The sequence below is a fragment of the Anticarsia gemmatalis genome, chromosome 16, assembly GCF_050436995.1.
Source record: "Anticarsia gemmatalis isolate Benzon Research Colony breed Stoneville strain chromosome 16, ilAntGemm2 primary, whole genome shotgun sequence".
Taxonomy (NCBI): Eukaryota; Metazoa; Arthropoda; class Insecta; order Lepidoptera; family Erebidae; genus Anticarsia; species Anticarsia gemmatalis.
In genome coordinates this window covers 9,946,621-9,969,688 of record NC_134760.1, presented here as the reverse complement: position 1 = coordinate 9,969,688, position 23,068 = coordinate 9,946,621, and the positions used below count along the sequence as shown (strand labels likewise).

General features: G+C 37.2%; 1 protein-coding gene across 1 annotated transcript; it reads right to left on the bottom strand.

Moving 5' to 3' along the window:
* Positions 1-548: 548 nt before the first annotated feature.
* Cdk5alpha (Cdk5 activator-like protein) lies at positions 549-15,348 on the bottom strand. The gene is made up of 2 exons (XM_076124098.1): positions 14,550-15,348; positions 549-4,048 (listed from the first exon to the last, which is right to left on the bottom strand). The coding sequence occupies exons 1-2, from the start codon at positions 15,267-15,269 to the stop codon at positions 3,668-3,670; spliced, it is 1,101 nt and encodes a 366-aa protein (XP_075980213.1). The 5' UTR covers positions 15,270-15,348; the 3' UTR covers positions 549-3,667.
* Positions 15,349-23,068: the final 7,720 nt, after the last annotated feature.

Here is a 23,068-nt window from a genome sequence, read left to right as displayed (position 1 = left end):
TATGTTGTTACTATCCTCCCACGCAAACTACCGGTATTGACCTTGAACTCGAGCATGCTTTACTTTTATATGTTATTGATCGACTTTTCGGAGTAATCAGGTACATTATATTAACAGTCACTTGCACATGCATAAGGCAGTCTAGCCGCCGCCAAAGAAGCGGAGGTCAAAAGTTAGATTTCCTCAAAGAATAATAGGTATTTTAGTGTTTCTTCATAAAATATACATATAAGTGCTTTTAAGTCTGCTTATACATTACCTAAGTAGGTGACGTGCAATCATGTTTTCTTACATGTGTAGTTGGTTATTTCAAGCTTTTTAGGCCCAAAGGATTGCTGATTGTTATAGACTGCATATTATTATGTAGTTACCCAACTAGTAGATAGGTGTTCGCATTTACTTAGTAACTACATTTTTATTTTCATTTCCTGATATCACATATATAATACTTACTTGAATTAATTGTGCGCAGAGAAGATAGCCTTAAACTGTTGTCATTCATTGAAGACACAGTTATGAAACACGAAATGGGGAAATAAAACAACAGATTTATATATACGAAAGTTTTTTTAATAATTGGGTATATTTACAATAGATTAATTAACAAACGTGAGTTACATGAATAATGTTAGAAGAGGTATCTGACCATATACCTTTCAAGTTAAATGTTATGCACATCCACACTTCAAATTATACCAAAGTTTACACTATAATATCTTAGGAGAGATCATCGAAATTCGACATTAAATTGTATCTGGCCTTATCTGACTTATTTATTAATAATTGGAATGTAGCCACGGCTATTTCAAATGCTTACCCATCGTATTTGAGATCAAAGTAACATGAGTCTACGCGCAAGGCATAAATAAAATAAATTAACAACACAAGAAACCAGCAACAATAAGAATACTTATTTTAAATGTCTTTTCAATTCTCAAAAAAGCTTTACAATCCAATATATATTAACTAGTGATTAGATTTTTTTATTTTGTATAATATTATACAGACGGCGTCAATATCGTAATTAAGTTTGAGGAAATATCCGAAAAATAAATTATTGCTTTAACCATACCTTATTATAATAAATATAACAATAAACTGTGACGAAATAAGAGTAACAAAAACAAGGATGAAGAACACAGGCTAAGATTCAATAAACATCACAGACAACTACTTTACCTAATCGTTAATGACTTGGAACGTTCTGAGATTTCATTTTTATATCAATAATTACTTACATTTGATCACTCTTTGACATTCACTCGACTAAACAATTTAACTTAACTACGGCACCCGGCGAGGTCACGTTGTACTGTGACCTGTTAAACTAGCTGCAGTTATTAGGCTATCCAATTATAAATGTGATTCCCCTAGAGACCTAACTCGTTGGGTAATTAGGACTTTAATATAAATTAAGCTCAAAAAACACGGCGCCACATCGACTAAAATATTCATATCGTCTAACGAGTACCGAATTGGAATCGACTTTGTTGTTCATCGCACTAATTCGAACTGATTTTATTCTCACTTTGCCTTTTCACACAATAACTAAAGAAGAGAGTATAATAGAGACGCGTAATATTAGATCACAGCTTAGTCGTTGATATAAAACTAGTGATGTCAGTCGACTAAATAATTAGTGGACTTTTTGAACAGTCCAAAAAATATTTATTCTCTCCTTTGGTTATTATTTGATGTATACTAGACAATCAGCGGTATAAAATGAGTTAGTAACAACAAATTCAAAACCAACAATGAATGTAAGTATTAATAATTAAGGAAAACGCTTTGCTACGGTAGTCTCGGACCGAGTGCCTCTCGGGCTTGACGCCTTCCGTCCATTTGTCTAAACTATTCTAACGGTTAAGACTTAGGTGTATTATTTTATTCGATTTTACTGTACAAAACGCTTATTCCTTCGCAAAATTTGACCTATTTGTTAATACATTTCGTCGCCTCAATAAAACCACTGAGTCGTTCCGCGCTTTGAGCCGGTCATTTATTTAATACGTACACTTCATAGAAGGGTTTACCGGTTTATATGACGGAGTTTCCCGCTTTATTGCATCCTCCCGCCTGCCAGACATTTCCCTAATATCGACTAACTATATGGCAATACGTTCATTTCACTACTCTTACGAAACTCTTAACTTACTAACTAACCGCTGTTCTATTGGACTAAGAGCTGTTGTTCCAGCGAGAGAAAATAACATACCAGACAATTACCTACGTAAACATTACAGACATACAATGAAGGTGCAGCATTAACTATCAGTGGTCACATCGATACACCACATGTCGCACGTAATGATGCACGATCAACAACCTGCCACCGAGGACCGGCGAGTACCGACGAGAGGTAGCCACGAGCGACGCATCCTCGCCCTCTCGTTGACTTTGAATTGTAAAACTCTGTTTGATGACGATTCCGTTGAGGCAAACTGAATAACGTTAGCCTCAATACATGACTTTCTAATAACAACCATAGAAAACGATTTTCAGACCTATTTGGTCCATTTCTTCTCGAAGCTCTCATTTTCACGAAAATGGATCGGACTAATTTGTCTGACTTTAAATATAAGCATCCATTTCCTATCGTTCTTATAAAAACTATTTAAATGATTTAAAAGAATCGCCATCAATTCTAAACACCAGATTTACGACAGCGGCATTCCCCACATTGTCTTTACTTAACTTGAACATTCTCACTGTGGTCCACTAGTTTAGTAACGTATAGCGGCCCCACTCAAGCTCAAAGGATACCACCGTTTGTAGGAAAATCGCGAATGAAAAGAGATAGAGCTATCACACTGTGCCGCTCTACGCGTCATATCGATTCTTTCTCGTACCGAAGAGAGAGAAGCATTTTCTTTTCAACGATTTTACGACTAACGTCAGTGCGTTTCAGAAAGTTTTGCCCGCGGCTAACGCAAGTTTAGCTGATAGTTCCTTATTTGCTAAAGGTATTTTAGCTTGGAATTACACTAAAAGAGGTAAAACGTTTTGAAACGCTCCACCTACGGTAGTCCACTTTACGCTAAAGTCAGTAATTCGACAGTCTATGTTTATCAGATGTTACCGATCCCTATGTCTTGAAATAAAACGGTGTCCCCTAGGTATATCACATTCTCCCATCGAGATTAATTCAAAGTCATATTCGACTATGTACGCACATACATAATTCGTATATTTTTTTTATTTTAACCTCTCACTCATCTGTTTATTGACGTTTTAGTCTTGGTCAATCGTGGCCATTGTTCATTTGTTTAATAGCTATTATAAGAAGCATCTTTATTGAGCAATCACACTTGCATCATTCAATGAAAATAACACGAATAAATGAAGTTGGTACTCCTTAACTTGACTAATTCCTCTATAAATAATATACGTGACTAGAATGTAACATTGCACTTAAGAAAATAACACTAAGTTAGGGCACGTTGACAATTACATTACGGCCGAAATGTGGTTCGTAAACTGCTAGAAGGTTAAGCCGTAGCTTCATCGTCTTAAGGGCTTAAAATATGGACTAGTGTCTAGACTTTAAGCCGAGCACGTGCCTTTAAATCGATGACGATTGACCAAGAGCCTCAACTGTCAAAAGCCGACATCAAACACGACTGGGTCGGTCAGTGAGTGCCAACCTGAGGACGGCGACCTCCGTGTGTCAGGCGGCCGTGAGGGCGTGCGGGGGGGCGGGCGCGGGGTGCGCCGGCGCGGGAGGGGGGCTGTCCACTGCGCCGCACGCCTTCAGCTCCGTGAACACTTCAGTGAAGAAGCCAGGCTCGGAATTAATCCTCAGCATGTTGAAGGAGAGTCGGTCGACGATGAGCAGGCAGCGGTCCCAGAACTTATCTTTAGAGTCCTCGACGAGGAAGGGTTTGAGCGGGTAGGAGATCTCGTTGCCCATGTACGAGTAGGACAGGTAGAGGCAGGTGAGCACGACGGCCTGCAGCTCCTGTGGGCGCGCTATCCTCTCACCGTCCACCAGCTCGCGGACCAGCATGTAGACGAATACGACGTTCGCTGGATTTATAAACGCCACGTCCTGGAAACAACCACAAATATTACAATTAACATTTCATTTTTTTAATCATTTATGGTTTAAGTTAAAAGAGATTATAGTATGTTACTTTATCTAATGTAGAGGTAGAGTGTGTTTTATGTAAGCATGTGCCTACTACATTCTGATTTGTCCAGCGTCAGAAAACATAATTCGGGGAAAGAATAATCTAAATGAAATTCTCGTCGACTGTTAACGAAAGCGTGAAAATCATTAATTGAGTAAACATGGAAAAATTTGAAAGTACTTTCTACTTCTCATCATGTCGAACCAATACTTCTAACAAAAGAAACATAAACACCACTTATTTATAACAAACGCCTTCAATACAACTTGAAGCTTAACAGTAATTGTACGATATTTCTAAATAAAAGGCTAGAAAACGGTAATAAATAGCTTTGTGGGCGACGGCAAGTATTTACGTCTCACACAAGGCACAACACTCGGCACCCACCTTTGTTTGAAAGGTGGGAGGATGACTCATTGGCCTATTTTATCGATTGGATGCCATACAAGTTTCAGGGTTTTCGTGCTAATACTCATAATTGTGTCTAGTTTAAGTACTAAGTATGTTCCTATGTCATTTTTGTCATACAATAATGTGACTGCCTCCGTGGCGTTGTAGCTGATGTTGCCACGCCGCTACCATTGCGCCGGGAGGTTCGATTCCCCTAGGAAGCAATTATTTATGCGAACCACAAGTAGCTTCTTAGTACGGGAGTTGTCTTTTTGAAAAAAGTAAAAAAAATCTCACTGCAACCAAGACTTTTGGTTGGTAACTAATGCGTTTACAATTTTTGAATGTTGGGAGCCGAGTGGTCTTGACTGGCGTCGTGCATACAAGGCCTAACTCCTCCCTCCTTAGGGAGGATACCCTTGCCCAGCAGTGGGTCAATAAGGGGTTAAGAAAAGGAACCTAATGTTTGATATTTTATCATAATAAATAGTTCCTGTTATAGTGTAATTGGCGTGGAAAATGACTCAAGAACATAATGGCATGTGAATCACTCTGACTACGGCTTACAAATCAAACTAGCAGCAACTATTACGTGTCCTAAATCAAAAATAACTTAATAAATTTCGTTTAGCCGAAATACCACGAAAACTCTACACATTCTTCCCCATGTAGCTATTTTTATATGTAGCTGTTAATCAAAAAGAAAGTCAATTCCGCCAAAACTTTGACAAACTCGATCAAAATAAGGCGTGTGACCTCAAACATGACACATGAAACCCAGTAATTCGTAGCAAAGACTTTATCCATCAATGTCGTAACGCTACGACGTTTCCGTAGCTATATTCGTAGCACTATCGATTCTACGAAATAAGTGTTGGCGTAACATAATATTTCAACGCCTACGACTTTCTATCTCTATTAATGACTTCTTATGTAAGATTTTCTTGATAACCTTAGCCTATTTATCACTTTGATCTAAGAATAAACATAATATATTATTTTACTGTAAAAACGATAGAGACCGATAGAAGAGTTTGTGGGAGACCTTAGCCCAACAACGAAACCCAATAGGATAATAAAAACTGTACGAACCCATAATAATGTAAATATTGATAAAATAATATGTTACAAAAAAACATTAATTGGCATTAAGCTTATTATTGCTTTATATTTCAATACAAACATGGTAAGAAGTTTAACTTCAAGTTTCTTGTATATATTATTTTATTGAAATGTATTAAGTGCGTACTAAGGAAAAGTTATTTGGAAATTCACCCCAGAACGTTTATTTCCTGCGCGTTGAATCACGGGTAAAAGCTAGTGTAAGAGTAGTTATTAAAGCACCAAAAAGCCTCATACTCCAACGTTCTAAGAAGATATTATGCAGTCATAAAAAAACATTGGATTTGTTTATGATTCGGCGCGTGAATCATAAAGTTTGATGAAGGCAGTAAAACCTTCAAAGCGGAAAGCTCTTGGGCACTCTTGTACGAATGGCCTAGGGCCGTTTGGGAACACTAACTTTTGTCTGAACATCTTATAATTCTGTCGAACAACTGGATTTTATGACTTATCAAGATTTATTTCTCCGAAAAGAAAATTATTAAGTATGTAATAGATGTTTTTTTTTTTAAAACGGTCTTGGGATTTTAGCCATGTAAAATTATGGTTTCAGATTCAATAAAGTTTTCTGGGATTTACTGAAATATTTTTCCAATCGTTTCGATATTTACGGAGATTAGCGCGTTTAAACAAACTTTATTTTAGCGATATAATATTCGAGTAGACTGTAGGTAGTATTGAAACACGAAATAAAACAATTTATAAAAAGCAAGCAAGACTCATCAAATAATATTACATTGGTCGATATAACTTGTGTTTGTTGATGGCAATAAATGTCATTGATAAGTTTACAATGCTTTTAGTCATCAATGTATTATGAAATATGCTTCCATTACCCTAATAACACATAACTTAGAATGCTAATAAAGATCAAATAACATTGTATGTGTGGGGTGCAATAATGGCGACGCGACGACAACGCGGCGACAGCGGGCAGTGACGACATGAACAGGGGAAATTAAAGATGCTAACTGCTTATTAGTATTTAAAATAAATTGTGTTTTGCCACACGCGATACATTCTTTTTTTTTCAATATTTTTAAAACCATTGCTAGCAAATATAGCCATAGAGATTTTTACTTGGTTTTAGTTTTTTTTACGAAAATGCAAGAGATTTTTACGAGCATACAAACCACGGACTCAAGATCCAACCAGATCCGAAACACCTTTGTAAAGGCTAAAATGTAGAAGCAAGAGATTGGAATTCTTTTCGATTAAAGAATATCAAAATTGAAGGAATTTACTTAATTAATTAGCTACATAAAGTAAAAGATTTAAGACTAATCACATCACACAAGTTCGGCTACGAGAACGGATGAAAACCAATTACTTATTCATTCATGCAAAAGTAGCCCACAGAAATATGTATCCTTCCTCAAAATATACTACTATGAGTTCCTATATATTTCTAGCAAAAGTATAACTGCAAGACAGTACGCATTTATAACATTAAATATGTATAACAAAGCTACAACCGTTCTTCAAAGTCGAAGAATACGCTTTTAAATGCAACGTTGTACTATGATTATGTTTCAAATGGCCTAGAAATGGTGCAGTAGGATCTTTAGCCTTCCTTGACCCAATAAAATAGTGTCCCTCAGGCTATCGATTTGTTATTAAACAGTGACTTTAAGTACAGTTTATTCTGAAGATTTTATGTATATCTTTACTGGCTCTGGCCTGAGACTTCGTCCATGCGGACTTGGGTTAAAAGGCTTATGTTCTTATTTCTTGTTACGGACAAAAACACGGGCAAATATTAGGTGTGATTTTGCTGATTGAACAAACATCCATCCAAATATCCAATTGTTCACATTTATAGTATTAGTAAGTATAGATTGGTTCAGTCAAATGCCACAATGGCTGCAATGGTCGCCAAAATTCAAAGTAAAAAATGTGAGTTAGGTGATTTCGTTCTCTAATAAATTTCCAGACAACCTTTACTGGCCCCCACTTTGTGACTGTACCTACTTGAAGGTCTATTTTTTTAAGCAACTTATATTTTATCCTACTACTACTTACTAAATAGTATCAAAATACCAGTAACCAGGTTGCCGTGAAAGCAAAACAGAAAAAATATCTTTTGCTTCATAATATAAGAATGGATTACGAATCTAACGAACCTTTCTAACCACAATCGAATTACACCAAATTACGCAGCAAAAACTCTCCTAACTACGAATAAATTATCGTTTAAACACATATTTGGCATCATAAAGCCCTGTAAAGGTGTCAAGGGGAGCCTATTACTGCATTGTTGACATTCATGTAACAGCCAGTGTGGCCGCGTGAAAATCAACACTGTAACTAACACTGTTGACTTACAAAACATGTAACGTGATAGTTCAAATTGCGGGTAACTTTACGCCGTAATTCATATCAAATTACATGTTGGGACTTGGGAGTCTATGTTTTCTTGATGACATAATGCCTATATTTCTATAAAGTTCATTTGACTTGCGTGAGATTATTTTAAATAAATGAAGTAAGGTGAACGAATGCATAAATAAGTATTAAATGGTAGTTAATTATAACTGTTAAATAATGTCATAAGCATTTTCACATTTAATACTTTACGCTTGTATAATGTTTGTATGTATTTTCAGTCAATAGTAAAAAGTTTAAGGTCCTGACCAAATTTTGACAATACCAATGCTTGCTCGCTTACGGCCATCCTAACAAGGCATAAAGGTTTTTCAAGACATAATAGTGTAAAAAGCATTTTGGTTTCTGTGGTAAAGCTATATACAATTTTATTGTACAGTTTAAGAAGCCTCACCTATCTAGGCCCTTGTCTGGTTATGAGGAAGGGTCATACTAATATAAGATTCTTGCCCGACATTGGAACAACGAAACACTGTAAAAATAAATAAATTTTCACCAAGTGAAGTCGAATATATCATCACTAACAAAACACCGCGACCCGTTTTACTCAGTAGCGTCAGAAACTAAAATTTGATCAGAATCAAAGTGTGTCAAAGGCGAGGAGGCCTAGATCTGTTTATATTGAGGTTAAGTTCTGCACTCCAATGGAAATATGGAAACGTGTTAACATCGTTATGTTCATAATGACACGTTTTTAGCGCTTGGTAGAGTCGAGGAGAAATAACGACTAGTAATTACTTTATGGTTGTATTTTCGCAAATGGTTTCTATGGAGCCGTCTTTGTAGCTGAATATTTACTGAGAGGAAATTATTTTCTTAAATGTTACTTCTTTTCGCTCTTTCAAGAAGTACCGTCTTATCGCTGATAAATAAAAAAAGTTGGTTTTAATTCCTTATTTAACAATTCCCTATACAGAATATTTATAATACAAGGTTTCCTAATTAAGCTGTGCTACGGAGGCTTTACCTCCGTAGCATTTAAACATTTTTTAACCATATATGTATATGTTTTAAATAATATAAAATATATTTGATAACGGCGCTAATATTAAAATCTTAATTTCATTACTAATAAAAGTATCTAGGTCGCAGTCGAAAACATTGTAAGTACAAATCAAATTATATCTACAGCTATACAATTTAAATTCACATAAGTACAGTCGTATAAACAAAGAACGGGGAAAAAATCCCTGCACACGATTCATATCACTCCATTTACTACCTCATTAAATTCCTACAGGAAAATTGCAATCAAAATAATAGGTAAGGGGTTGAAAAATCCATAAAAATGCAAGTATACGGTCCTCACAGCCCTCTGTGGGGGGTTCAGTGGCGTGTGTAACATACATACCTATATATAAGGTGACCATGTATGTCGCTTTGAGTGGAATAGTCTCGTTTTCAAAATATATAGCTAGATATCTTGGGCGAGAACAAAATGTTCTATTTTAGGGTAACTACTACCACTTTCCTGGGATAGTGTTTTTTCTTAAACGCTCAAGGTTTCTTTAAAAGACAAATGACTGTTGGTGATCAATCTTTTTTGAGGCAAGTTTTCGTGGTCGACTTTGACTATAGACTAGATATCTGGGTTCTTATAATAAACATAACATTCGTATATCATATCATATTAATAATATCATGTCTGTTACACTCGAAGGTGTAGGTAAAGATGTATGAAATAATCACATTTTGCAATTGACTATTAATTATTCCTCAATTTGCGGGCGAATATTTCAAATAGGGGGCGAGTGTAACAGTAGGGGCGATGCAAAATAATGTTCAAATATCCCACTCAGACTCGAATAAAATATGGTCACACTATACACAATAATAACCACGACAGACACGGTAGCCGACCCCTCGGCACGTCGCCATATTGAACGGCCATTTCAATTTTGAGTTGCAACACATAGATGTCGCTATGAATACAAATGTTTGAAAACGTTGCACGTGGCATGTCTGAGATTGGAAAAAGCGTAATAAAGAGTTTTTTCTTGTTTCGTTCGTGGCTGAAGTATAAAAGGAAAATGGTTTTCACTTTATAGAATGTGTGGCATATTAAATATAATAAATATCACCCATCGCGGTCCCACTGCGGGGCAACAGTTTTCCACCATAATAAGGTAGGGTTAGGCCTTGAGTTCACCACGCTTGTAGATTTTGCATTCTTTCAAAAACTATGTTAAAGTAGGTACTTTCAGGCATGCAAGGTTGCATCTATAAGAATCGCGATATTCTTTAAGGGAGACTGCATTTGTCTGGTCTTTAATAAATTTATATAGGAGCTACTAAACTGGTTCTACGAAAATAATAGGAAAATAAATGAGAGAGATTTACCTAATTAACAAAAGCGACTATTAATCATTTGAAATTATGAGAAAACGTTTATTGAGAAAAAAAAAATAGTAATATAAATAGTTTAATGGGTAAAATAAATAGTTTAATGAGTAAAATATATAGGTAATATTAGTGTCTGTTTAAATATAGCGACTCTTTGTTATACGAACACCAGAAAAGTTACGCTGATAGTTTACAACAAAGCACAACAGCTTTAAAACTCAAAAAATAACAAATAGTTTTCAGAAACAACTTTCATTAATCACGAACACAGTTAAGTGTTATTTAAAACAGTGTGAAGTAAACACTTAAAGCGATCGGCTTAAATAACGGCTTGAAGTCACGTTGAGGACCCTTCGGCTTCTAAACATAGCTGTCGATATATTTAAACGAGGTAAACAATATGAACTTTTCATTGTACACAGCCTTTTCCACAAATAGATATTGTAATTTTCTTGATCGAGGGATTTGAGTTTTAGCCTTTTGGAATACTCAAACGGTATTCAATTTTCAAGCTCAAAGTTAAATATTTCACTACAGTGCACGTCGAAGTAAGTAGAGACGAAAAAAGTTGAAGATTTTTAGCAATTGCTACTGATGAGTATAACAACGAGATCGAGAAATTTGGTATCAAATCTCATCAGTGCCTGTTGCGGGCGCTGTAGCAACAATTTTTGCAGTACATTTTAAATGTCAAACTCTCGATACTCGATGTTACTGGCTGCAGAGAATCTCGTTACTGTTTTCATTTCATAAACGCGCTAATATCTAGGGCTACACTAATTTAAATCGTTTTACCATATTCAAACAACACAAATACAACTCAAGCCAAATTTGAGGAGCTCAATGTTTAACTAATTTAATAATTAATACAATAATCTGCTTTATCATTCTTTTTCTGCTAGCCTAAGATGTGTCTAAATATTTGATTTTAATAATTTTAGCCACATTAGGCAATCAAGTTAGGCTATCTCTACGGTTTGATTAACTCAAAACGTTTGTGATATGATAAGGCTTGTGATAACGACGCTATCTTTTCAATCACGGTCACGATATCATGTTTCAATGAAAAGCTTAACCTTCCGATAATAATAATTATATAGCTTTTTAGAAGTGCCTTTTCAGTGAACTATGTATCCCGTGCTGAAGCCGAATTCATCACCAACCTAGTCTTTCTTCCAACTATGTTAATGTCGGCTTCCAGTCTCATCAGATGCAGCTGAATGCCAGTATTTTACACGGAGCGACTGCCTTTCGGACCAATGAAACGCAATGTATAACAACAGCCAACCGAAAGTGCTTATTCATTCTTACAAATTGCAGCTTGCTCGACATATTATTGACACGATAATTATGAACTAATAATGACATGCGCGATTCTGCCCGCGTGTAATGTGACACATATTTTCTTTAAAAAAAAATCGACACAAACGACCTCCCGAATCCCGATGCAATGTAGCGGCGTGGTGACCACCTTAACCACTACGCCACAGAGGCCAGTATTGTATAGATTTATTATTTTTATTTTTGGTTGCATGGATTTTCACAAAAGATTTAAAACAATGTACTTATTCGAAATGAGGGTGAAAAGTATTCATCGGTTTACCTCATATTAAGGAAATGAGACCAAAACAAAAAAAACGTTGACCCTACACACCTTAGGGGGCAATATTCATCCCCGTATTACGAAAATTTTAACAAAACAATGTTTCGTAAAAGCTGTACTCATTTAGATAAACGTGAATAAAACGCGTTAACATTCCCTCGCTCCATTTGCCATGGTTTTACGGTTTACAACATGGTGTCATCAACCGTTTACGAGTCTGATCATATCGGACCTCCGTGCTGTCATTGAATTAATTGTATTGATCCACACGGAATTTGACCTGAAAACGAATCTGTATGCAAAAGAGAAAGTGTATTGGTTTGTATTTTCGATTTACGTCAAAACGGTAGGATGATAAACAATATTCCCGGGGAGAACAATTAAAACAAAGAAATATTTCTCTTCTAGATCAAAAACCATACGAAATAAGAAATATATGTTCTGAAAGAAGAATACTCCAAAATAAAAGCAATGCAGACATAGTTGCTGACATATAATATGCTAGCGTCAATTCAATATTTAAATCAGCAGATGAAAAAATAATGTCTGAAGTTGAAATAATTTCCAAATATTAACATTGATGTCCCACTGCTGGACAAAGGTTTTCTTAGTAATAAGAGAAGGTTCTATTGCTAATATATACCTAATCATAAGTAAATAACAAAGATCTCGAATGACGAATGTTAATCTAACAAACGTGTTGGCGAATAGCCAATACTGAGACACTAACAAAATTATGAGAAACCGTTGTATAGAGGACTAATAAAGGCTAAAATATAAGCCGGTTGCCTTTTGTGAAAATAGTATTTACTACTACATATTTACATACATATTATCGCCATTAACAATGTAATATGTGGCGAGCCTATTGCCGTACACCGGGCACGTTACCATATTCCGGGCAATATTATGTGAAATATTCTAAAAATTAGCAAGCCGGGATCCCATGCTGAAACCCTAGACCCCATGCTGAACAGTCAGTTGCACTGCCAACCGCGCTAAACAGGCAGTAAAGATATTAAACGTCTATATGTCTTTTCAAAACAACGTAAACCCTTGCTATCTTACAGGCTAAGAACACAAAGTGAGTTTAAATCAAGGCATAAAGTTTGTCTAGACTGGTGTTTGAAAGGAGCTCAAAAGCCAATAAGGTGTGTCCCGCTGGGAATATCCATAACTCAAAGAATAGGAGGACAATATAGCTTTTCTGTAGGAAAGTAGTTATTCATTAACTATCGGTATCTAATTAGTTTTTTATGAGGAATATGAACAAAGACAAATAAATAAATATGAAATTATGTAAGGATTTCATTATTTGAAAAGCAACCATTTCTAAAACCATAGACAGTTCGCGTAATGAAAAAAGGTCAGTAAACTACCATAGTCTGTTGACCAAAGCTTGAAAAACAAACCAGACATTTCAAAATAAAAGAACACAAACGATGACGTCACAAAAAGTATTGGCTTGCACAAATTCCCTAAGCTGAGAAGCGTCGCGCCACTCAATGGATATCGCCGTCTCCCTCTAAACAAAGCCCAAATCGTTAAAGAAAGCCACGGTAAGCACACAGAGTTCTTGATGGTATAACGTTATATCGATCCGTCCTTCCCCATTTATATTGAATGAACGTGGTAGTATGATGATTACTCAGATTCATGTACACGCTCCTTGCGGATAAGATACTGCGATACTTGTGAATATTTGATGCGGCCTTTTAGCATATTGCGTGTAAATACATGAACGTTTCAGCCCAAGATTGAAGGGGTAAAACACGCCTATTTCTCATCTCGCTCCATGTAATTTTCTGCTCTTAGTTTTCGTAATAATAAAAGTAATCTTGCCAAAGTAACTCGGTGCGTTAAACGTACGCATTGTGAAATGTGCCGTTGTTCCTAATCGTCGTAAATATTTAATGACGCAACACGGCGTTTCGGAGTTTTCATCGAGTGGAAGTATATCGATTAAGTTTAAACTTTAAGTTGGTAATTAAGTAGAACCTTGATATTCTCGGGGTTGCTACTGGGCTTACATTATAAATTTACGATCTCATTACGACCATGAAAGGGGTAGCTGAAGCAATTTTTTCTGATTTTCCATACAATGTTTTAACGCTGTATAAGTGTGTACGTTTGTGTTATGAAATTAACGAAATATGGCGCTAACAGTTCGTTAATTTACCCTGTAATTAAATCAACCGTGTCATTATTATATGTTTCAGACTAGAATTAGCTAAATAGAACAAAACGTGTATGGGAAGTGGCTCACGGCCACTGCAATAGTGTCATGGACAATAATGCTTACTGCATTTGTTAACAGAATTGTTGTATATTTTGTTGTATGGATATACCAGATATTTGTTCTTTGTGCTGAACTGGATATTCAGTGTGCATGTATAGTCACTATAATCAAAATCATCCGACATTATTGTTATGCAAATCAGAGTCGCAGACACCACCGTCGGCCATTGTTTCAAGCGTTCCATGTTGTATGATGTGTGTTGTTGTCGTATCTCCATGTGTGTATGTGTTCATATGTGTGTGTAGTGGTATATTGGAGGTGTCGGTAGTATGTTTACCTGCCATCCCTGCAACAGCAGCGAGCGGTCTACGGTCCGCAGCCACATGACGGCGTCGCCGGCCTGGAAGTCGCGCAAGCGGTGACACCGCGAGTGCAGGAACATGCCGAGGCACTTGAGCAGCTCGGAGGTTGAGGCCTGGATGACGGTCTTGCGCGGCGCCACTGCGGGACCCACGGCGGTCCCCACGGCGGTGCCCACGGCGCTGGGCGGCAGCTTGTCGTAGCACACGTTGTTGTTGAGCGCGTTGGCGCGCGCCACGTCGGGCGGCGCGGGCGGCGCGGCGGCGGGCGGCCCGCGCGCCAGCACGCCCGCCACGTGCGCGTTCTTGTTGCGGTCCAGCGGCGCATTGTCCGTCAGCGGCGCCCGGAACGTCGCTACGCTCTTGCTCTTGCATTCCAGCTTCTTCTTGTTGTTGTTCGCCGTCGAGAACCGCTTCCACGAGAGCGCGTTTATGAACAACGAGTGCTTCTTGAGGTTCTTCTCGAGCGCCGACTTCTCCGATATGATCTTAGCGGCGTCGTCCAGGGTGGCGCGGCGCTCGTCGCGCGGGACGTCGCGGTTCTCCCGGTTCTTGGCATTGTTGAGACGCTCGTAGGAGTATGCGAGCGCGGCGCGGTCGGTGGGGGGCGCGGCGGCGGGCGGGCGCCGCTCGCGCGGGCTGAAGCTCAGCACGGTGCCCATGAGGCCCGCGCGCGTGCAGGCGCTAGGTGCCCGCATGCATCACGTTCGCGGCCGGCGGCGGCGGAGGCCCGTGTGGGCTCGATAGGGGCGCGCGTGCGCGCTGCCGCCCGCCTATCGACCGCGGCGCGCGCACCCAGCTGACGCCGCGCCCCGCGCCCCCCGCCTGCCCCGCGCCGCCCGCCCTCGCCCTCCGCCCCGGTAAACAAACCCTCCGGCTCCGCCGCACCGCCGAGCACCGCTCCGTCACGGAATTACTTATCGGTTATTAATTCCAATTAAGACTGGACTCCTCTCACCGGCGATGTCACGATTACAAGCTTAGGCGGGAGGACTTCGTAGTGCCTGAGCATTAAATCTTGATTGCGAGGGCATTGAGATTTATTGTTCTGCAATGCCTCCACCGATACACTTAAACATAGGCAAATATAGTAGGAGTTCGGTTCGTTTGTCGACACTCCATCACATGTTCGGTTAGGGACACTCAGCGTGTTATGTCTGTCTGTCGCAGTGCTCGCACTAGACACGAGTGCAGCTTCATTTGTTTGTGTCGGAGAGCTGGAGATGTAGGCGGATTATTGCGGATGTTACATAATAATGCGGCGCAGCGGTCCCCGGGACATAATCGAATCGCGCCCAACTTTCGTTCCGCTCGTACCTTTGATACCCGCGGCTCCCGCGAGTGCCAAATGTAGGTTGATTTCGAGCTGACCTCAATATTTTTTTTTACAAAAAAATTGTAGGAAACGCCAGCGCGCCATTAAAAGCTTCAGGTTGAGGGAGTTTAAAAGCTTACCTGTCATGCATCCCTCGTACGTAGGACGGAGAGTAATTGCATCTGTATGGAAATCGAGTAGCGGTAGTGAATGCCAAGTGTGGTGCGTCACCGGCGTCACTACTACACGAGTTTACATAAAACTGAACGTTTTATTCCGAAGCAAGGCGTCTAATGGCTGTTCGCAGAAAATGTGCCATTAACGGTACACTAAAGCTATTCTCTGGCGGAGGTATTTTATGGGTTTTATTATAGCGTCGCAAGATAAATGACCGGTCGGACAGATAGAATATTACTTTTAATAAAGTAATAGACATAAATAAGGCTTTATCTCGAATATCTAGTGGCTTCAATAACTTCCCCGGGGAGTTGAGGAAAAAGTTGTATCTTGTGTTTTGGTCAATTTCTTACTTATCTAAGACAAAATATTTTGTGTATTGCCCTCGGCAACCAAAATTCGGAATGCATTGAGAGCCGCATAATAACTAATAGCTAATTGGTATAGACTTGGGAAAAATCATGCAAAGATTTAAAGCAAATTGTCTACAGATTGTTCATTTCGCTCTACCACACCGCATTTTTAACTGCAGCACAGATTAAATATTCATTCAAAGTTAACACGTCTGGCGGCACAATAAAACGTCTAGTCTAGTCCTAAAAGACCGCACAAAGAGCGACAAAAAAACCCAGACAGACGGAATACACGAGTGGCCCGTGCATAGAAAGTTCTAGAGTCAATCGCAATTCAAATCAGAGTAGTCACGAGAATCAACCGTGCTCCCGAGGCCGGCGGTAATGTATTTACTTGAAGCCGTATTATGCTGCGACACTAAATAATCTATTGTTTATTTACTTTCCAATGCTTACATACTATTCGGCTGAATTGCAATGTCATCTATACTAATATATAAAGCTGAAGAGTAACAAACTCTTCAGCTTTATATATTAGTGTTTGTTTGTTTGTTTGTTTGTTTGAACGCGCTAATCTCAGGAACTACTGGTCCGATTTGAAAAATTCTTTCAGTGTTAGATAGCCCATTTATCGAGGAAGGCTATAGGCTATATAACATCACGCTACAGTTATTAGGAGCGGAGTAGCAACGAAAAATGTTACAAAAACGGGGAAAATTTTGACCCATTCTCTTAGGTTACGCAAGCGAAGTTGCGCGGGTCAGCTATCTATACTAATATTATAAGAGTTTGTTTGTTTGATTGTTTGTTTGAACGCGCTAATCTCGGAAACTACTGGTTCGATTTGAAAAATTCTTTCAGTGTTAGATAGCCCTTTTATCGAGGAAGGCTATAGGCTATATATCATCACGCTTCGACCAATAGGAGCAGAGTACCAGTGAAAAATGTTACAAAAACGGGGAAAATTATGATTCTCTTATGTGACGCAAGCGAAGTTGCGCGGGTCAGCTAGTGGAAAATAAGATGAAATGTAAAACACTGCTTTAATTTCCGATATATAAAAATCGTATTCGATAGTACAGTGGTCAGTGTAGAGTGTTTTGACATAATTTTACTGTATTTTATCTTGTAAAACAGGGATTTATATAGCATGTGGTTATCTCACATGATTCCCGATAATAATTGGACTGCTTTGCTCAAAACAAAATAGTAAATGTTGTGGTTGAGCAAGTGACGTTACTCCTTAGACCGCAGGCGACGGCAAATATTACTTACGGCTGTCTGCAGTCTGTCGTTGCCTTCACCCAATTCAAGTACTCTAGTAGTTGTATTTAGCTGAAATATTGTTTTGAAATTGCCAATTTGGTAAGAAAATGTTTAAAAAAGAATACTTTCTGGAATTCTATTAACTAGGGTTTTAATTAATAGTTTTAAGTTAATTAAAACTAGTTTAAACTATAGACGAAGCATTTATAAACACAATATTGCACATAACACTAGAGTCTATCAAACTAATTACTGCGTTCGTGTTTAAATGCTTGCTACTATTCTACGAACGGATAAAAATACGTACAAACAGACAGACAGTTTAATAATAGCCTATTACTCAACAACCAATCCCATCTATGAAATGACTTCGACATGCGTTGCTTAACCAACAGCTCGTTTGCTGACAAGTAAGCGCAACTGGCGAAGAGCGCGTTTTCAGAAGTGGTGAAGCGGGCTTAAGGGTTTATTGCAAAAAAATGACCTGATTTTTTCCAGGAAATTACGAAGCGTTCCCGTTACGCAGCTTTGAACGTTTCCCCTACTTTCTATAAATATAAAATCCATATCGAAGCGGGAAATATCCTATATAAATAATGTTGAAATACTGTTGCGTAGTTAACAGGGAGAAGAGGCACACACTGACAGATATAGAATAACGTAAGCGACGGATAATCTATCCGTTAGATTAAGTATCAATATAATGTTAAAAAACAGCTGTCAAAATTTCACCCGATAAAAGTACCCGAGGTGCCCATAGCCAGTTGCCAGTCGGTTAAATTATCTAAACAAACTTTGGCGCGGTCATTCTATAGATGGGTGCCCGCCTAGTGGTATTTGAACTGGGCATCTCCGTGCTTCGGAGCGCATGTAAAAAGTCGGTCTCGGTTTTTGTCAAGAATTTTTGTAATTAAGATAACAATCGTTAAGCCACGTCAATGGCTGACCACTAACCATACGATAAGAAGAAGAAGAAGACCTGATAAGTGAAATCGTACTTAGACAAACTGGTGCAACTGAGACTAAATATAGTAAGCCTTATTTTCTCTGCATCTAAAGATTTGCTTCGAATCGCTCTTTATCTTAGACGCGTAGCAGTTGTGTAGCAAGATGTATAGACGCGTAGCACATCTGTGTAGATAGTTGTATAGACGCGTAGCTTACACGAGCACAACATGATACCCGAGAACTTGTTGTGGCATACTGTTATTTATTTGACCATTTGACTTTAATATTCATACTCGTAGACCAATCTTTTAGTACTAGTGCAATTTAAAGGCATAGAAAAAAACATATAAAAAGCAATTTGTTTAATATTTTACAATTTTACTTTTTAATACATATTAAATATTTATCGTCGCCATCTAAATAAACAACAGTGCAATTTCAGTGTGGATTTGAACCCTGACCTTTGCAGTCAACAAACTATGACAAAGTGAACTTTAACTTATTGATAGTCTTTCAAACACGTCAATCGCTGAGTAACAATGACATGTCAATTATTGTTGATTGATAATGCTGGAATGTCGTAGACCTTTGCTACGACGTAGAGGTTTGTAGCTCTCGTAGCGTGTAAGTTATTAAAAAGTTTGAGGTCAAGGAACCGTGTCGTTTTCAAACAACTATATACGCTGTGTCTCAAAAATTGATATATCTTAGAACAACTTATACCGTCTTTGAATCAGGATCACTAGACAGTGTCATAACCAAATTATAAACTTCAATTAGGTTATCAACTGACAAATGTTTTTCTAATACGAGTATAATTAATTTATTGACTGTTTATCTTGAAGTTAGAACTTTTTATTCTCTTTATTAATGTTAAACACATATAAGGACTGTATCGAATCTGTTTAATCGCAAAGGGTCACTTTGAGCGACTTTAATTTTATATTTATTGTCAAATTTAATCTAACAAATATATATAAATTGATAAAAAACTTCCAGATATGTCAATAGATTTTCGGCTTTCTATATAATTCAAACAAATGCAATTTTCTTAGAAAAGTTTTCTTCTGCAGCTAAACAACAAAAACACGCAGCGAGAATCAGTTTGTACCTTCCACAATCGATAAAATCTCTCATACCCGATTGATCCAAATTCTCCCTTTCATTTGAAACCAGTTTATACCAGTATGTCATTTTAAAATTCCAATCGTATTAACGTTGTGAAGCGTACATTGAAGCGAATATCAGAAGCGATTAGTTCCAGACAGATTATAACGTCAAAGGGAGAGGGTGGGAAGCAAACCCCCCTTGTCGAGCAAAAAATAACCTTAATATCATAGATTTAAGGGTGATTTTTCATTGTATGTTTTGCCATAAACTTGTAGTGTACGCACGTCGCACATACCGCAAAACAAAGGGTCAACAACCTTTGCATAAAGAGAATAACGATTTTCAATTAAAAGCGGTTTTTTGCAAGATTTTAAGGCTCAAGAAAGTAAAGTTAAATAAATACTTATTTTAATTGCGAACAACGAATTGAATAAGACAATACCCTTAAAGTTAATTGAAAAGAAAAATAAATGAAAATCCTATTATTTTTAATTAAACATTAATAAACATAGCGTTATATAAACACAACAAGATTTATACGCACAAGATAAAAAACAATTACTATTACTGTTAGAAACCAAAAAGAGAGGAATTTCGGGCTTTAATCAACGGTAGTTAAAAATAATAGTCTTGAGCCCAAATAAATTAACTATATTATTATTTAAGTAGCTCTACATTCATTCATAACCCCATACCATTAAATCAATCGCTATTTTAAGCTCTAAACATTCCTATACTATGAACTATACAAAGTAACAATAAATATGAACTAGAGGCGGCCCCCGACTTCGTCCACGTGGAAACCCTTCCCGTGTAAATCCCAATCCCTCGGAAACTCTGAGATAAAAAGTCTATGTGTTATTCTGGGTCTTCAGCTACCTACATACCAAATTTCATCGTAATCGATTCAGTAGTATTAAGTCTTATTATTAGTTTAGTATTATGTAAGAAAGTAACAAACATCCATACATACATACTCACAAACCTTCGCATTTATAATATTAGTAGGATGTTCTAGAAAGTAAGAAACCGTTGCGTGCGTAGAACAATGGCTGCCGGCACGCAATACAACATAGAAATGGAAATCGCTAGCTTTACGATAGAAATATCAATGGCGTACTTTAAATCAACATTACTGAAGTTTTCGGGAACACTGTATGAGAATTCCAAAAGTGGAAACAATGTTTTTATTGCCTACGTATGAATATAAAGACCGATATACCTATTTCCATTATTTGTACTAAATTCTATCTGTTATACTAAATTCCGGTAAATCTTTCTTTATAAGTATAACACGTATGGGGTTAACGGGCATTCCTACAGTAGGTAACCTTATTCGGTTCGATACGATGTTATACAACAGATGTTATGTTGTAAAATATAACCAGAGCGCCTCGCTTACAAATTCAACGAAAGCGATACTCGCACAAAATTACGGTTAATTCTTACCACGTTTTCAATAATTTCCAAGTTTTTTTAATACAATTTGAATCTTTTAAACCTACCTACTATAACACCAATAAATAAATTAAACACATGATATTTATCGAACATCGGAAATGTAACGAAAGTTCGGATTTTAGAAAAATAGTAGGCCTACAGGTTTTGTAAGAGTTATTCTTTTGTTATATTTGTAAAAGACTTATAACACGATAGTTTTTTAGTGCTTGATTTTATAAGTTATACAGTATGTAAAAACTACCAATACAACCCACTGCAAAGCAATAAACGATTGTAGCGGCATCTCTTGTCGGTTAGCGTAAAACCAAGCGCCTGTAAAATTAATCACTGCAATGGCGCCGGCTTATTCATAATCTAGTTAGAAGACTTTACATTAAAGTCTCGTGTTTATTAAACGCCATAAATCAGGAGGGTTGTTCTTTATAAACTTAAAATAGAAAATTAAGATTTATATACTTTAAAAGATGGCGTCAATATAAAAAAATGTGAAGGTAAATTTTTGGCGCCAAACAAAATAAATGTCACAAAATGTCGGCCATATTTTTTCTTTAAATACTAAAGGCCAAAAGGTCACTTTCGCTTCGGTATTGATTCGTAAGTTGATAAAAACATGACTTTTTATTTGAATAGCTCCCGTTTGATTTAAATGGCGGGCTACGTTGAGTCCCTAAGTAAATAAATAAAGCCGGAGTCCATTAGATTCTGTTCAATCGGCCTTTATTTCCGTACCCATGTAATACGGATGAGGGGATGAGAGTTAATATTGCTGTTCAATGTATAACACGAATCACTTGACAAGCTCGTGTTATTCCAGTTTTGTGGAAATAGAGAAAACATGCTTTTTGCGCATTTTCTTTTATTCAGGCGTATAATAAAGTACTTACTAAAGTCTTTGGTTTATGATTCTATTCAATATTATTCCGAGCTATGAATGGCATAACTGCTTTTTTTATTCAATAGTTATTTCTATTTAGGCTTCTTTACTTTCTGCTTACTTTCATGGAAACACATGATTTTATATTTCTAGGATATAAGGTATATAAAATCATGTATTGTATGTATGGATGTAAGATTATCTGACTGACTAATTATCGCGACAGAAAATTATTTGAGATACAGAAATACAAGTAAAATTACTAAAGTATAACCCTATAACCATAAATAATCGTTCACAAATATTATCTAGAAACGTCTATTTTCTTTTAAACCATGGAAAACAATATGACTGCACGCATAATGTAGCCTTGTGCCCGATATGGACTTATCGCGGAAATCAATCATCTTGCAACTTCAAACATTAGCCCTACAGGTACTAGAAGTACGAAAACTAGTTATATAATTTTCCAATCAGTACGTGAAGATGATAAAAAGAAATGTGTCGTAGGAAATTGTAAATTGAACGACGGTAAATAAAATACGGAAGCCAATTCAACTACTGGGATATGTATTTTTTTTCGAAATCAATCATTTTTGACTCTATTTAGAATAATGAAAATAGCAAATACCGTATGGCTATTTCCCTTTAATTATCTTTATTTAAAATGACGTGTATAGCTAATAGGACCGCTGTAGTTGCGGGAATTATAGCTATGAGTTTGGACTGACAGAGGGATTGCGATAATTTTGCATCTACTTTCCAGGAATTTAACAATCCGATAATGGAACTACTGTTTTCGTGGAATATTGTTAAAATGGCTTCAACGGGAAATGGTAGTCGAGTTTGTTTTAAAGTTTAATCAACGTAAATTATATGAAAATACGAACACATTGCTTCTGAATAGTAGGACATATTATCCAAATCATCAGGGACTTGAACTCTTCGAATCAATTAGAAAGTTTACTATTTATTTCGCAAATAAAATTACCA

Coding starts and splice junctions, on each gene's coding strand:
- Cdk5alpha (XM_076124098.1), bottom strand. CDS start 15,269: ATGCGGGCACCTAGCGCCTGCACGCGCGCGGGCCTCATGGGCACCGTG. Junction 4,049..14,549: donor TGCTGTTGCAGGGATGGCAG/GTAAACATACTA, acceptor GGTTGTTTCCAG/GACGTGGCGTTTATAAATCC.